The sequence below is a fragment of the Mugil cephalus genome, chromosome 19 (genome assembly GCF_022458985.1).
Source record: "Mugil cephalus isolate CIBA_MC_2020 chromosome 19, CIBA_Mcephalus_1.1, whole genome shotgun sequence".
Classification (NCBI taxonomy): domain Eukaryota; kingdom Metazoa; phylum Chordata; class Actinopteri; order Mugiliformes; family Mugilidae; genus Mugil; species Mugil cephalus.
Window position 1 is genome coordinate 21,718,163 of NC_061788.1, and position 16,567 is coordinate 21,734,729.

General features: G+C 40.4%; 1 protein-coding gene across 1 annotated transcript in view; it reads left to right on the forward strand.

Moving 5' to 3' along the window:
* Positions 1–16,567, forward strand: part of megf10 (multiple EGF-like-domains 10) — a 47,120-nt gene that overhangs the window by 21,219 nt on the left and 9,334 nt on the right. Inside the window, exons 6-14 of the mRNA XM_047570599.1 lie at positions 7,871–8,117; positions 8,752–8,872; positions 9,523–9,659; positions 11,401–11,613; positions 12,971–13,145; positions 14,056–14,176; positions 14,658–14,821; positions 15,872–15,974; positions 16,281–16,427. Of these exons, the coding sequence (XP_047426555.1) occupies positions 7,871–8,117; positions 8,752–8,872; positions 9,523–9,659; positions 11,401–11,613; positions 12,971–13,145; positions 14,056–14,176; positions 14,658–14,821; positions 15,872–15,974; positions 16,281–16,427 (1,428 nt within the window). The remainder of the gene's footprint in view (positions 1–7,870; positions 8,118–8,751; positions 8,873–9,522; positions 9,660–11,400; positions 11,614–12,970; positions 13,146–14,055; positions 14,177–14,657; positions 14,822–15,871; positions 15,975–16,280; positions 16,428–16,567) is intronic.

Sequence of the window (16,567 nt, forward strand, 5' to 3'; positions counted from 1 at the left end):
AAGAAGCTTATTGTTGTGTCTGGGCCCCAGGGCTCTAGTGGGCCCCAATATGCCCAGCCTGTCTGTCTGCTCTCTCATACACAGTGTTCAGCTATGACAAAAAAAAAAAAAAGTATAAATTCTCAGTTTAATGAAAGTATAAATGATTTGGAAGGGTGACACTGATGGAAAGTACTTCCCTTTTCATTCCCTCTTTTTTTCTTTTCTTTGACCTATTTTGAATATTGTGCTGTTAGGCACCATAATGCGCAAATAAACAGACAAAGTGGAGATGAAAAAGAGGAAAAAGAAGAAGAAGAAAAGGGGTGTGGCTGATGTGAGATCTGACAAAGCTGTGCTGTCAAATCAAAAGGTCTCACTAGATTTTTTTTGGCTTGTCCATATTTTGTCCACATTCTCTGTTAGTTTACATTCTAGAATCCTTTGAACCGTCTCTTTTCTTTGCTCCAGTGGTTATTCAAAGTCAGCAGATGCTTTTTTCAAAACCATGTGTCTTCATCTTTTATAGGTTTTTCACTGTCTCAAAATACATCAAGGTCATCATCAATTTTTATATTAAAATCCAAGTGTGCTTAATCTTCACTAAATCATTAAGTAACTCTCATAACTGTAAAGCTGACAGGAGCAGCATTAAGGTCTATGGGTAACAGACACGTGTGAGACTAAAATACACGTTCGTCTTTGAATTCCCGTCACCCGACCAGAATGAGACCACAAAATGTTGAGGTAGAATTTCTTTTTAAAAAATGCTGCACCAGTTTTAGTGCTAGTAGTGCTAGGTGGCCTTTCCATTTATGTTATTTGAAAACATTTGAGAAGCCTGGTGTGGCACTCCAGGCCTTCTCTACAAACAGTTGATGGCAAGTTGCATTAGAACAGATAGAGCACTTAATCAGGATAGCTGTTTCACCTTCTGATTAATAGCAAGTACTGATTACAGTTAAGTATATTTAGTTTTAAATGTGATATCATGTACTATATATGTGTTGCGGTGTTTCTAGAGTGCTGCGGGACCTTAACGCTGTAACTTATGTAGCCAATGGCAGTCATCTACTGAGTCATTTATACCTGTGCACTCTTCAGTCTGGCTCACCCTCTCTGTAACAATGCCCGCAAATGCTTGTTTGTGCTTTGTCTCTTTTGCCATTTGGGTTCATTTACAATGGCGACTGAAACTTTCGGTGGCCAAACAAGAGTCATATAGATGTCTGTATCTTCAAACCTCCTTAGTTAGCCAATTCTTTATTGATCCAAAACAATCAATTTGGAGAAGCAGCCGGAAATATAAAGTATAAACGAATGTGTCATTAGCTTAGCTCTTGACCAATGACCTAGAGTTTACATCACTTTTCCAATGGGTCTTGTGATTGAATGGGTTACTTTAAGTCTTGTACTTTGAGTCAAAATGTTACAAAAGTTTTAGCTCAGCGCATAGAATCATCCTATCTGGTTTAATCTTAAAAAGTTCGTGTTCAGTCACTGTAGTCTACAGATGGATAAAAGCCAGACAGACACTGAGCTTCGTGCTGTGATGTGTGTAATAGAGTAGCTAATAAGTGTTGTTTATGTCTGGGAGACTGTGGGAGGTGTCTTCAGACATTCATTTTTCTTTTTTGCTTTAGAGGGGAAACATATCTCTAAACGGTGACAGTGCTCCATCTACACACTTGAATTGAAATAGTTTTAGAAGAATTATGTCTACAGCCTGTGTGTTCCTGTTAAACAGCACCACACATATATGCCGAGCCAGTCAGCCACTGTTCTTTCATGCTCTCCTTCTGTGACATATCTTTAATTTCCTCAAGACCCACAGAAACCCAAATGTATTGACTGTGTTATACAGGTCAGTGGGCCCCAACAATATGTCTGTAGATCAATTTGGGGACCAAGAGCAGGAAACGGGAGAAGCCTGTGTTTAGGGGGGAAGCGGAAATAATAAGGGGAGAAAATTGTGTGGGAGGAAATGACCTGGGGCACTGGAGCTTGTGATTTAGTACACATGATAATGACACAAGATCTTCAGGAGGCCTCAAATTCAGCCGTGAGTATATGGCAAAAAAATAACAGCACAGCATACCACACAGCCTATTCGTTAAAACATTTTATTTAGTGTTTAAATTTGAAGATTTCACTCAGTTAACTTTTTTTTAGTTTTACTCGATCTACTTACTGGTCTTTGCATGACAAGTTTTTATGATGGCACCAAAATGACTAATAACTCATAATTACTAATAACTAATGCCTATATCTCATAAAAAATATCTCTCTCTAATAAAACTGACCAGAACCCTGTAGACCTAGTACATAAATGTCCTCACAGGTAAAACAACAGCTATCCAACATTTCTAAGTAGCCTTAAATTCCTAAACCTGCTCCATAAACATTCAAATTATTACCTCCCTTCCTGTAGTGACTTGAACTTGATAAATAATTCTCCCACATTTGAAATTTCTCCCATCATAGAGATTCATCCCTCATATATGTGCAATATGTTGCACATAAGAAATTTTCATTGTTTCCCTTACTCTATCTAGGTCTAAGTCTAATCTGTGAATTAAAAAATGAAAGAGTACAGGTACGAAGTGAATCAAATACAGTTAGCATCTAACCAGAAGTGCAAGTATGTACAGAGGTGACGCTACTAGTGGTCCAAGGCTCAGGGGAGAAAGATGCGCTATGGTGTAGGTCTCTTATTTTATATGCAGAGACTGTTTTACGGTGAATTAGGTTTATTGTAATTTCTTCAATAATAAAAACATAACTCTGTGGGTGGACACACATTCCGCCCCAGCACAGAAAAGTGCCGGAATCCTACAGATGTTTTTTCTCACTGGGAATCCTCCGTAGTGTGGAAGGCACTTTCTGTTCCCATGAGTGCACCATTCCTGGTAGACTGGGTAATCACTAAATAGATGGAAAAACATCCCAGTCCCAATCCCTCCCCAGTGCGGAGAGTCAGAGCTGAGCCAACTCTCTACAACTGGCATCTCGAGTTACTCACAGCTTTGTCTGTACCCCACCGACTCCTCTCCCTCTAAAATCTCTCTTGGTGTGAGATGTGAGGAACATTTTTACATGGTGATGATTTGTTGTGACTACGTTCATTCAAATGATGATAATACACAAGTTCTAATTGAGTTCACTGCAGTATGTGTTGAGACATGACCTCTGGATAACATTGTGAGGTATTATGTATTTTTTTTTTACCACCATGTACCTAAAGTAAAGAAAAAAAACATCAGATCCTGCATGAGACTGTGATGCATCCAGCCTTGTGACCAAACCCTGGCACAGTACAGTCTTTTTTGTTCGCAACCATCTTGAATAGGCCGATGAAAGAGAACAATCTGTTCTCCGGGAAGCGGATGAGGAGCCCCAAGCTCCTGGAGTTTGGCCTTTCTTCAATCTAGGTCAGGTTTCACAAAGGTACCAGGATGACAAGCTTAAATGCAGGGAGGGTTTTACATGTGCATCTTAGTATCTCTAATCTCCTCCTCTTCTTTGTCCCCCACCCCTCCCCCCCAGTCCTTGCCACTGTTTGACACACACGGCCAGACTGCCCGAGGAAAGGGAAGTATGCACTTTTATCAGGTCAGAGTGAAGCTCTCTAATGCAGCCGGAATAAAAGGAGCCTGTTAATCACTTGAACAACTTCAGAGTGGTGGAATAGTTGGAAATGGTTGTTATTCTGCATGCTGGGCACATAAACACTAGGCTGCTTATGTAGAAGAGAGAAGCCTAAGCTAAGAGGATGGCATCTTTATAGAACAGTTTGTGTGAGTAATTATGTCGACTCAATGCACGTGAATAAAACCTTAATAAAATAAACTCTAACAAAAAAATCAATATCAACCAGTTAAAATAGTAAGAACTGAAATGCTTTTTATTATGGAAAATAAGACAGAAAAATCAGTGTATTTGATTGGGCAAAGCTAAGGACCACAAGGCTGTGGGTCTCAAAAAGCTTTTAATTCCAAAATCAACTCAGATTTAAACGATCACGTGTATTTGGTATTTATTATGGTTTTCTTCATAATTTATTTATTTAAAGTGCTCCAGGCCATCCTTGTGAGTACATCTAACAGTAGCCTTCTGTCTTCTTTAAAGGACAAATGTGACAAGCGTGACTGAACTCAAGGAAATGGAGTTAAAGTACTATTTAAAGTTACAGTACGGAACTTTTGTCTCCCCCGTCTGGCAGCAAGAGTAGTTACACAAACACCATAGATGCGTTCATGTGACGGATATGGAGTATCTATCTAATTGAACTGAGCTGAAGTGAAATATGAAATATTGCACTTTGATGGATGCTAGCAACCTTTGTTTTAAGGATGAGGCTCATTTTTCAAAGCAAACTGAAAAGACTATGTTTGATTTTTGTATATTCTATGTATCGTCCCCCTTAGCTGCTGTGTTTCTCTGCACTGCATATTAAACGCACATCTAAATAGAAAGAAAGTCACATACAGCCATAAACCACAGGGATATCATCACTGCAAACACTAAGTTTTTTCTGCAACTGCCATGTTTAGACTCTAATCAAGGCAGTGAAGCCACAGTAAAGCAGAGAACAGTCACAGCCCCGTACCGCAGCACAGATTCGTATTAGTTAGCAGGAGTGATATGAAGATCAGAACCTATAGCCAGCTGTTGACAGTGGGTTGTGGAAATGATGTCAGAGTTTGTCCTGGGCATTTGCAGATGACATGAATACTAAATATGTAATAAAGTGTGGTTTATGGGTGACTAGATGCCGTAACCTACGCATGCAGCCCCTTATACTTATGAGCTCCTCAGTCTGGCTCACTCTGTAACCACTCCACCCAAACACTAGTCCGCGCTGTGTCTTTTTTGCCAGTCGGGTTTATTTTTGTTTCTACTTCCTGCTTCACTTTCAACAATGGCGACAGAAACTTTCACGTAACTTCGCAGCAGATGAGTCGTACAAATTCTTGTAACTTTGAACCTCTGCAGCCAGTCTTTCTTTGACATGTTCCATCTTTACTGATCCAAAACAATCAATTAAAATGTGACAGAGATGGAGAAGCAGCCCGTTATGCTAAAGCAGAAACATGCTGCTACCAAGCAGACCAATCACAGCTCTGACGGTCTGTGTCACCGTGACAGGGAGCTGCACGTCAGGCTGCGTCGCTAGGGTTTGCGTAGGCTATGGCGTCAAATTGACACAGAAGCATAAACCGCTTATTAGATCTCAAAGAAGTTATACATGCAGTTTATACTAGGGCAGTCAATAGATTACCCTAGTTAATCGTGATTATGATCAGTAAAGTTTATCTATCTATCTATCTATCTATCTATCTATCTATCTATCTATCTATCTACCTACCTACCTACCTACCTACCTACCTACCTACCTACCTACCTACCTACCTATCTATCTATCTATCTATCTACCTATCTACCTACCTACCTATCTATCTATCTATCTATCTATCTATCTATCTATCTATCTATCTATCTATCTATCTATCTATCTATCTATCTATCTATCTATCTATCTATCTATCTATCTATCTATCTATCTCATGACTTCCTTAGTTAATGCGTGTTAATGGTTGTCTCTTTTAAATGTTCCAGAAAAGGATATTTTTCAGGTTTGTATTCCTCTCATCAACATCTCATCCGCTCAGTTCACTTCAATAGTAAATGCTGATGCTGTAACTTTGTTCTTGTAGACAGACCTGGCACAGCTTTGAAGCTGGACTTGTTGTTGAGAAGCCCAGTTTTTCTATCTGTTTTCCTCATTTGCTTCTTCTGCTTCTTTGGGGATTTTTGGCCTCTAAAAGATCAAATTATTTGCTACAACCTCACTTCAGATTCTACTTGCTTTCTGTGGCATTAGTGCAGCTTTGATCACTTCATGACTTCCCAAACTACTTTTTGAGTGTCATGATAACATAACATGCGTGCCTTTATTGCCTATTTAAAAAATTAACGGCAATAACAAAAAAAAAAGCCTTAGCACAGCCATTCACATTCATATTGCTTGTGAACATCGTTTGACATCTTTGCCTGTAGCTTGTTGTTTGTAGTGTAAATCTACATAGTTACTGTAGCCGATAATCAATGAATTCATTTTTGAGTGCGTTATCACCTAAAGCTATGAAAGTTGTCAGCTGACAACAGTAATGTACAGACTGTAGGTTACAAAGCCCTTGACAAAAAATCCAGTCTCTGTCTTTTTTCCAATTGAAAGATCTCACTTTAACCTGAACTTAATATAGAACCTCCATGACGTCGGATCCCATAATGAAGGGTCTGGCAGTCACTGTAAACCTCCCTCCAATTTTGCCCCGAGCGTGCACTGGGGTCCCAACGTTTGCTCTACAAGATGAAAGACATCTAGAATAAACATATGGTCCAACACATTTTCATGTTTATCAATTTACTGTGGCAACATGTGGTGAAGTTGCCTTTGCAAGCAGTGATGTGAAGGCCAGATACATGGCAGAGCTCGCTCATGTGTTTCGAGGTGTGGTCTGATTAACGCTAAAATCCAGAAGCCAAAGGTTAATGAGGTGGGTTAAGGTTGTACCCCGCCTGGCCGCACAGTAATTGAGTCTCTGGTTGCTTTTAGATTCAGAGCGTTTTCATGCCCATGATGAGGAACAGGCTTTCAGCCTCAAGAGTTAGTTCAAGTGGGCTGCTTAAAGTGATGATGTGGTGGGACACAGCTCGCTGTCAACTTTCAAGTTCCGTTCAGGCAATGCTGTGGCTCATAAGGGATTAACATATAAACAAGTTCAACTTGGACCTTTCTCCGTGCAAAACCTTTGTAATTATCAGCAACATCCTGAGCCACAATGAGCCAGTGTGAAGAGGCAAGAATGGGATCTAATCAGATTTTCTAGAGTCTGTTAAAGCCACAGCAACAGCATCTTAATGAGCTGCAGGCAAGTAACTTACTTATGAGCTCTGACTGGAGTTAAGAGTTCCAGGCGTCCAAATAAGGAGAAAAGCATAAATTAGTTGATTGATATCAGAAACTGAAAATGTGTGACTGTGCTACCTTAGTTTATTGGGATCCGTTTTGACAATTGGACCAATTTAATGTTGGCCTTTCCATGGTGTGAAAGAAATGAAATATAGCACCTGCAAACTATAGATCAAATTGCAGTATGTATCACCAATCTTACCCTTATCCTAGCCTAGCTGTCACAGTACTCCTGTGGAACTAGGTTCCACTCCAAGTGTGAAACGCCTCTCCTTTGTCAGCCATGTGCTTCCATCGTGAGTCACCTGGTGAAAAAAAAAAAAACACTACCATTACAGGTCCAGTGATCACCTAGATGATAACACAACAGACAACAATGTACCTCATCTCAATGTTGTGTCTTGTGTTTACAGACTGACATGGGGATATCACATTACATGTCATTTGGTTTGATGTAAAAGGGTCCCACAATGCATATAGAACATGCCTGCCTTGAAAAGAAAGTGTTAGAATGATGAATACAGTAAGATCTTTATCCATGGAAGTATATCAATAGGCTGGAGAGGGGATAAAGCACACTTTACTATTTGTATGAGAAACATTTGAGTGTGCACTAATTATAACAGATATTTATTTTGAGCCTGCTTATTTTGAGTCAGACTTTAAAAAGAAAAAAAAAGAGAAAATCATACATGTGGTTTACAAAAATAACTGCTTTTACCATCATTTGACTCATTTTACTTTATCATCTCTGGTGATTATACTGTAAATTGTTCCAGATTTTAATTTGAAAATAGTAGGAAGAGTCAAAAATAGATGAGTATTCACTTCGACGTAAGACAACCAAAAGTGACCTTAATCAGCTTCAACCGGTGCAAGCTTAAATCTTGAATTCTTTCCTCCACCTTTCCTCAGCTTGTGACAGTAACCACTGGGGTCCCCACTGCAGTAACCGATGCCAGTGTCAGAATGGAGCCCTGTGTAACCCCATCACCGGAGCCTGTATCTGCACTCCTGGGTACAGAGGCTGGCGCTGTGAGGCTCAATGTGAACTGGGCACCTACGGTAACGGATGCCAACAGAAATGCCAATGCCAGAATGGAGCCGCTTGTCACCATGTAACCGGAGAATGCAAGTGCTCGCCAGGATACACCGGTGCCTTGTAAGTCAGGGGAGATCATCTGTGTCAGAACTGTTTCTGTTTTAAATCTCAATGCTGTTGTCAAAATTAAAAACACAGTATGTGTGGAGAAAGCAGTTTTCTGTTTGAGTAGCACCGACATTTTGTGTTACTGGATTCCAAACATGGATTCCCCTATGTATAAATATGCGTCGCCCACTCCCTCACATTGGCCAAGCTGACGCTGTTTTCCCAGAGATACAGATGGCGCTTGAGTCTGCATCAGCATTATATTAACTACCTAAAATGACTGAAAACAACTTTCATTTATTGTTAGTATTAAGGTGGACAAGATTAAAGAAGTTTTAAGTATAGCAAATATATCACATTTTAAAAACTCTATCAAACAAGCTTGTTTAAATTGTGATGAATTACATTTTGATCTGAATGTAAAAGGATGTAAGGATTTATTTATTTATTTCAATTTTTATTTATTTATTTTTGCTTCATATTAACCTAAAGGAAATGTCTTTGGTTTTGGACTGCTGCTCAGACAATACACACCATTTTATGATGTCAGTAGCATAATTTGCAATAATAATAAGGAAAAAAAAGTGTCCTTTCATATAATTCATGAGCTTCTAAAGTGATTCACAAGTCTTCCTTTTCTTTGCAGCTGTGAAGACCTGTGTCCTCCAGGTAAACATGGGCAGCAGTGTGAGGAAAGATGTCCATGTCAGAATGGAGGAGTTTGTCACCATGTGACTGGAGAGTGCTCCTGTCCTGCTGGCTGGATGGTACGCATTTCTTTTGTTTTATCTTTTTGCATACAACACAATGAGCAAAATCATCTAAACAGACTGTAATAGATGGAAAAAATCATACAACAGCATTTCTGAGCAGTATGGACATGAAAGAGACCTGCCAACCCAGGCAGACAGTTTAACTATCGCAGTAATGGCAGTACCCTCAGACCTCTGATAACACATCAACACAAGCTGAACCAGAGAGAAAGTCACGATATGATTCAAGGAGTGAATCATGTCTCCTGAAAAGTAGCAGACATCCATATGAAAGTCTCCTGTGTAGTATCTTGAGGTCATAATGAGATCAGGGTTCTGTGAATTCTTGCCAAGAAGCCGTTTGGTTTTGATGTTTTAGACAACGCAGACAAGAGGAGCTGTATCAATCATTAGGAAGAGGAGTCTGTGCTTTCCTTCGCCAATCACAAACATCAGCACGTAAATCTCTGGAAAATATAAAGATTTTTATTTTTTTTTGGTCTGCATTTGTCTACATAGTGAAACACCACAGGCTGTCCACATTATATCTGATTGATGCAGTTATATTATTGCAGCACAATATTTTATTACATCACTGCGTAAAAATGTAAAGACTTACAGTGCAAGCAGTGCAGTTTATATGTCCCTGATGTTGCGGTCTGCAGGGGACAGTGTGTGGCCAGCCATGTCCAGAAGGGAGATTTGGACAAAACTGTTCCCAGGAATGTCAGTGTCACAACAACGGCTTTTGTTTGTCATCCACTGGACAGTGTCTTTGCGGCCCTGGATACACAGGAGAGCGGTAAGATCATTTTTTAGAATTTACCATACAGTATACAACACGCTGATGACAGTTGTTTTTAAGTCGCTGGCTGCTGCGGAACCAATACATGATGATTGGACTGGCTGCTGGATGGAGTTAAAAATGTGACAGACTGCTGACATTTATTCAAGTAATGATGCAGTTTTCCCTTCTTTTTTTCAAATTGTTTTGTCTGCTCCCACACTGAGTGTCCAGCTCCAGATGTCAGTTTTGCACATTTTTGGGCTCCTGGACTCTCTACATGGCAGCTGACTGTAGGAGGATCAGTTTTAGCCAGTGTTTCCACTAGCACTTAAGTGCTGACACAAAAGAACACAGTGAGTTTGGGCCTGAGAGACACAGGCAGGTTAGGAAAGCTTTTGGAGCTTCAGACCTTCTTTTGTCGATTTTTAAGTGTCTTTTGAGTGTCCATATTGCAGTTGGTTCATATTTTAAATGATGCACTACATTTTGTATATGGCAGGAATTCATTTAGAGATTGACAGTTGCTTTGTGACCCTATTCTGTAATCTTAGGTCTGTACAGGCTGATCTCTGTGAAATACAGAGGACATGACCTTGTTGTCCTCACTGGACCCCATCATGAATGCATGCAAAAACCAAATCAAATGGTCTGTGTCTGCTTAACTCTTCCACATCCTCCAGGGAGAAGAGAGAAAACACAACCAGGAAGCTCGGTGTATGTTGTCACAGACTAATCTCAGCAGAGCGCCACGCAGGGTTTCGGGCCCATATAATTACAAATATCAGAGCATGCACCATGTACTTAAGCAGACCAGTGACGAGACAGGAATAGCCCTTCCAAGTGCACTTTTATGAGTAAATAAGAGTTTGAGGGAAACCAAACGTCACAGTATAGCACTGTTTGGAACTGGGCCGTCCATGCCACACCCGAACCGCTGGAATCCATTAACAGGAGGGTGCATTATTTGCCCCTTGAGAAGAACACCAACAACTGTGAAATGAATTGCAGTGCATATTGGCAACGCTTCATATATTGAAAGGGTTATTGTAAAATGTATCCGCACTGTTAGCTGGAATGGAGATGCGTCTGGTATTAATGGAGATAATTAGGACCTACTGCTTTCATTTACAAGAGTCCTTTGTTTGATTAAGTGTTTGCTATATTAGTTGAATCTCTGTGTTCCAGCAATGACTGGGATTCAGAATAAGCCAAATCATCACCGGGACCTTTTGACTTGAGTCAGCAGTATACAGTGATGAAAACTTCTTGAATCCTATTCTCTGTTTCTAATGGCGTCATCTACTTAATTCTTCTGTACTTAGAACACTGATCTGAGGTTGCATATCTTAACATTTGGCTCATCAGTCTTACAGGCAACACAAGAAGAGCTTATGGGTTCAGGGAAGTAGATGAGTCTAGATAGAACATGCTCATTTTAAATCTGTTAAGGTAGGAACAATAAGCAAGAAGCATTCACTGTGCATAGTTTTATATGTACGCAGACAAGATATGGTCATGGATGAAAAGTGGAATTGAAAATCCTGCACATATGGGTAGGAGAGTAAGAATATGACACTGACACTGCATGTCAGTTTTTTATTGCTTTAATTGTCCTTTTTCTTCTGTATATATATGTACTGGTACACAGCATGCTCACACACACACACACAAATAAGATAATCATTTTTATCTCTATTGAGGGAACAGTATCAATCACGTCTGTCTTTCCAATCACTGTGTCTCTTGCTGTAAACAGGTGTCAGAATCAGTGTCCAGTTGGTACTTATGGCGCTGGCTGTGCGAAGACATGTCGTTGTAAGAACAACAGCAAGTGCTACCACACCAACGGAATGTGTCTCTGTGAGCCGGGGTACACCGGGGAGACGTGTGACGTCCGACTCTGTCCCGAGGGACGATACGGCCTTCGCTGTGATAGGAAGTGTCCCTGCTACGTCCAGAACACTCGCAGGTATGCAGCAAATAGCCACCTGTGACAAACCATGAGAGGGTCAAAGTCATAATCGTTGTCCTTCAGTTGTCTAAAGTCAAAAAACCTTACTCTGAGCGTTCAAACGGTGAATGTGAGCGTATGTATTTGTCAGTTTGTCTTCTAACGCTGTAGACAGCTGTCTGCAGTCAGTGATCAGTCAGGCTGGCACAACTGGAGGGTCACATGTGTCGTTGAAGAGAACAGCTGCTGTGCTCCTTGTCAATGGGACTGCTGTGTCAGGTTGGCCAGCTGTCAGTCAAATACAATCATTAACAAATACCCCACCTGTGGTCCTGCACATAATCTCCACACTGGTGGCATGAAATGAAAAAAACATCAGCCACTGTTGTGAGTTCTGCAACTATCCAGAACAAACTTAATGGCTCCCAACAAAAAAAGTTATTGCAAGTTCTGGTGTCATTTTGTTATGTAAAGCTCATATTTGTTTTTATGCGTCCACGCTGGCAATGGTAGTGGTTATGGGAATTTTGTTAATACTCATAGATAAAGATATGCCTGGCAGCTGTTCCCAACTTATGTCATTCTTTCAGATTTGGCTCCAAACTCGACTTAAAGATAAACTGATAAGATGCGATGGAAAAGCTCCTTAAAAGTGAGGCCAAAGCAAATACAGCTCCCCCTGGTGGCTGACTTCTGTATAGGTCATAAGCTCCACCTCCTCCATGTTAGTGGATGGGACTAAAACCCTAAAATACACGTCAAGTAATTATTTTTCAAGGGTGGTTCCTGTCATTTTAGGTAATAAATATAATACTGATACATACTCAATTTTTCTGATAGGTTTTGTTTTAGGTTAGTTATTTGATGTTATAGAAACAGGATGTGACATCAAGTTGCCATGCCAAATAAAATAATAATGAAATAATAAATAAATACAGTGTGTAATCCAAACTTTCTTTGTAGCTGGTGGAGGTAGACCAGAGCGCAGTGTTAATTTAACAAAAACACCAGTGAGTCTTGAAGGGATTGCATTATGCATGCATTATGAAACAACACTGTGCATAGTTCTCTTTCATTTGCTGGTTATCAGGTGGTAGAGATGCTGTGGTATATGTTTAAACAATCTTTTCACAGATCAGCCATTACAAGCTGGGTGACGTCTGTTTCTCTGAGTCAGCATTGTTTACGGTGCTATTTAGATGAGCCTCTGGGGGGCACACGCTCAGAATAGGAATAAACCATGTGACTAATAATGTGGTTGTTTCACACATACTAAAGCCCTGATACACTCACAAGTAGGAATGCTAGCCTTAAGCAGTCAAACTGCAGAAAAGTGCAATTTGTGATGATGATGCATTTCTCCCCCTATTACTAGCTGCCACCCAATGTCAGGGGAGTGCACTTGTCAGCCAGGCTGGTCAGGCCTCTACTGCAATGAGACGTGCACCCCAGGATTTTATGGCGAGTCCTGCCAGCAGGTGTGCCAGTGCCAGAATGGCGCAGACTGCCACAGTGTGACCGGAGTCTGCATGTGTGCTCCAGGCTTTATGGTAAGCCCATATTTAGCATGCTTAAACATCAGTGAATAACTTTTCTGGTCACAAGTCCTGTTAATTCATTAGGCTTATGCACATATGGTGGTCTGTGGGCTCATAGTCCGCAAATAGACAAAAATACTTGCACTACAGAAACTAAGGGAAAATGTCAGTTCTACCTACTTATCTTAATGCAAACTGGAGTGGATATCTATTAAATGTATAGCTCTTTGGTAACATCTAGTGGCAGAAGTTCAAAACTGCATCATTAGTTTCTCATTTTATTTTATTTGAGTTAGGAAAAATTGTGTTACCTTACACTAGCTAACTAAAAATAGAATATTTACATTTCACGTGGTTGCAAAGTGGTGTCAAGATGGACAGCAAAATGTAAAATACAGTTTATTCTCACATGATCAAATGGGTCTCATGTTTGTATTTCCAGTAGGATGCTGGTCATTCTGGTGATTCTGCTAAAAGTGCTGTAAAAACAGACAACTTCTGTATTGATCATGGTGTTAAGAGTCCAGGAAACTGCCAACAGTCATTTTAATTGGATACTTTCTGTTTCATTATTACATTTGTGTACTCGTGGAGTAAATTATATTTGTAAATCTAAATGAGTTTTAGAGGTGTTAGCAGTTTGTCTCAGCTCCAATTGTTACACCAAGATGAGAAATGTGGTAACCACAGTTTTACTCCAGTTCTGTACCTGTGCACAGAAACTGAGGAAAAGCAAATAAGCCTAGTCTTTTCACTAAATTGTTTTGTAATTTGGTGAAAAATCTTTATCCCAACCTGTTGATCATCTAAATTTCATTAGTCTTAATTAAGATTAAGGAATTAATCTGAGAGGTGCATTTAAGAAATCCAATTGTGTTATCGTCACAGTCACTTTTAACTATTTGTCTACTGACCTTCACAGGGTCCCAATTGCTCCATCCCCTGCCCAGCAGGAACCCATGGAGTGAACTGCTCTTCCAGCTGTATCTGTAAGAACAAAGCCCAGTGTTCACCTGTGGATGGATCCTGCTCCTGTAAACCAGGTGAGTTGTGGAGGCCACACGTGGAGGGCGAGAGAAGAGGCATTAAGGGAGAAGATGAGAGAAAAACCTGGAAAGGAAGAGAAAATAAGAGGTTTCATAGTACCTTATTGTTGACTGGCTTAATGTCAAAATACTAAATCATCTCTGTTGGAATCTTGGCATTCCATCAGTAAACACATTTTATATAAAATAAAAATGTTATTTTCCCAAGATGATTAATTTTACTTGCATGTTACCATCATTTGTATATTTTCTCTCTTCTTCTGCTTCTTCCCCTTTCCTAGATGCCTCTCTTTCAATTCAGCTTACAACACTACATTAGAGACCCATATGGAGCATATTGTTAAATAAATTGTTAATGTAGAATCAGAATAATCAGAAGTCAGTGGATGTTTTGATCCATGTGTAAGACTGAATGCTGAAGATAGTCACTGGTTGATCATGTGGGTGTCTTTGAGTCTAACCTACTTCCTCTAATCAGGGTGGCATGGTGTGGACTGCTCCATCAACTGTCCCAGTGGGACCTGGGGTCTGGGCTGTAACCTCACCTGCATGTGTGGGAATGGAGGAGCATGTAACGCGTTGGATGGTCGCTGCACCTGTGCTCCAGGCTGGAGAGGAGAGAGGTGTGAAGTGCGTTGCCAGGTGAGATGATAGGGAAACTAAGACCTTATAACAAGTTTGTGTTTTCAAATAACTAAAAAGGTGACGATTTGTCCTAAAGCCTGTGTAAAACTACAATTCAATAGAGGAATGAATTACATTTTGTGCATCAGTGTCAGGCCGGGACTCGAAGCAGAACTCAGGACTCAGTATGCAGAGATGACAAAGGGGGTTTAATTGGAATGTACAGAGATCCCTCACAGAGGGACAAACAAATGGCCACAAAAATTCCTGGACGTAATTCTAATCAGTGAAAACAAAAACTCTCCAAAAGGAGGAAATACAAATCGAAGAAACAAATCACTAAATAAACACAAAACACTCCGAATGGAGGAAAACCTCAGAACTGAGGAAATAACTAAGAAAAGACTAGACAAACAAAAACTATCTCTCCGAGAGGATTCACAGGCTTACTTGGAAATTCATTGGTTGAAAACATGAAGCAAGGCACGAGAACAAGTTGACGACGACAACACTCTGGCACAAGACAAGGGGAACGCAGACTACTTAAACACATGGAGGGAAATAGGGGACAGGTGGACACAATCAGGAATCAGGGAAGACAATCAGACTTGTGACACATGAGGAAGGGCAAGTGGCCTGAAACGAGAGGAGCGTTACTTTTCAAAATAAAACAGGAAATGACAGGACAGAACAACCCCAAGACAAGACGCCCTCACCACGGTGTGACAATCAGACTTTGTTAAGATGAGACCCTGACCCTGAGCTCCTTCTGACAACATAGAAATAGTGTAGCTCATTCCATATATTCAGGGTTTCATTCAATATATTCAAAGTTTCATTCAATATATCCAGGGTTCATTCAGTATATTCAAAGTTTCATTCAATATATTCAGGGGTTCATTCAATATATTCAAATATTAACTTCCTGAATGGCATGCCATATATATGTATATATATGAGTCTAAAAGAGTCAGGCTCTAAAGGCTCTCTCTAAATTCTAAATAAAAGTTGTGTGGTATGTATGGACATGCATTTCATCTCTGTGATGGTTCTGCTCCTCCTCCTCAGGATGGTACTTATGGTCTGGATTGTAAAGAGCGCTGCGACTGCAGTCATGCTGATGGATGTCACCACTCCACTGGTCACTGCCGTTGCCTTGCTGGATGGACTGGTAAGTAATAATAATGTCCTCTTGGCTAATTTTTTATTAATAGTCTGTATGCTATTCTTATAGTTTCTCAAACATACTCTCCAAAATAGATCCCGTTACTTCCTGATCGTTCAGGTACGGTATGCGGGTCATAGTTTGTCTTGAGTCTTCCTGGGCAGTCCCACACAGGTGTCTAACACCCAAATTTTGGATGTAAACCCACAATCGGAAAGTATGCAAAAGGTGAAGAGGTGTGAATGCTTCCAGAGGTAGTTGTGTAACTGAATAATGACCTCTGAAATGATGGAACTTTATGTGTGTGAACAGGCATCCACTGTGACAGTGTGTGTGCAGAGGGTCGCTGGGGTCCAAACTGCTCTCTTCCTTGTAACTGTAAGAATGGAGCATCCTGCTCTCCTGATGAAGGAACCTGTGAGTGCGCTCCAGGATACAGAGGCACCACCTGTCAGAGGAGTAAGTTCTACAGCAAGATCCTCCCAGTCAAGCTGGTGCTTGACTTAAAGGATTGATCCCAATAAGAATAATATTCTATTGCATTCTAAATCCCTGATTCTATTACTTCGAATAAACTCATTGTGATTGCCCTGGTTTGC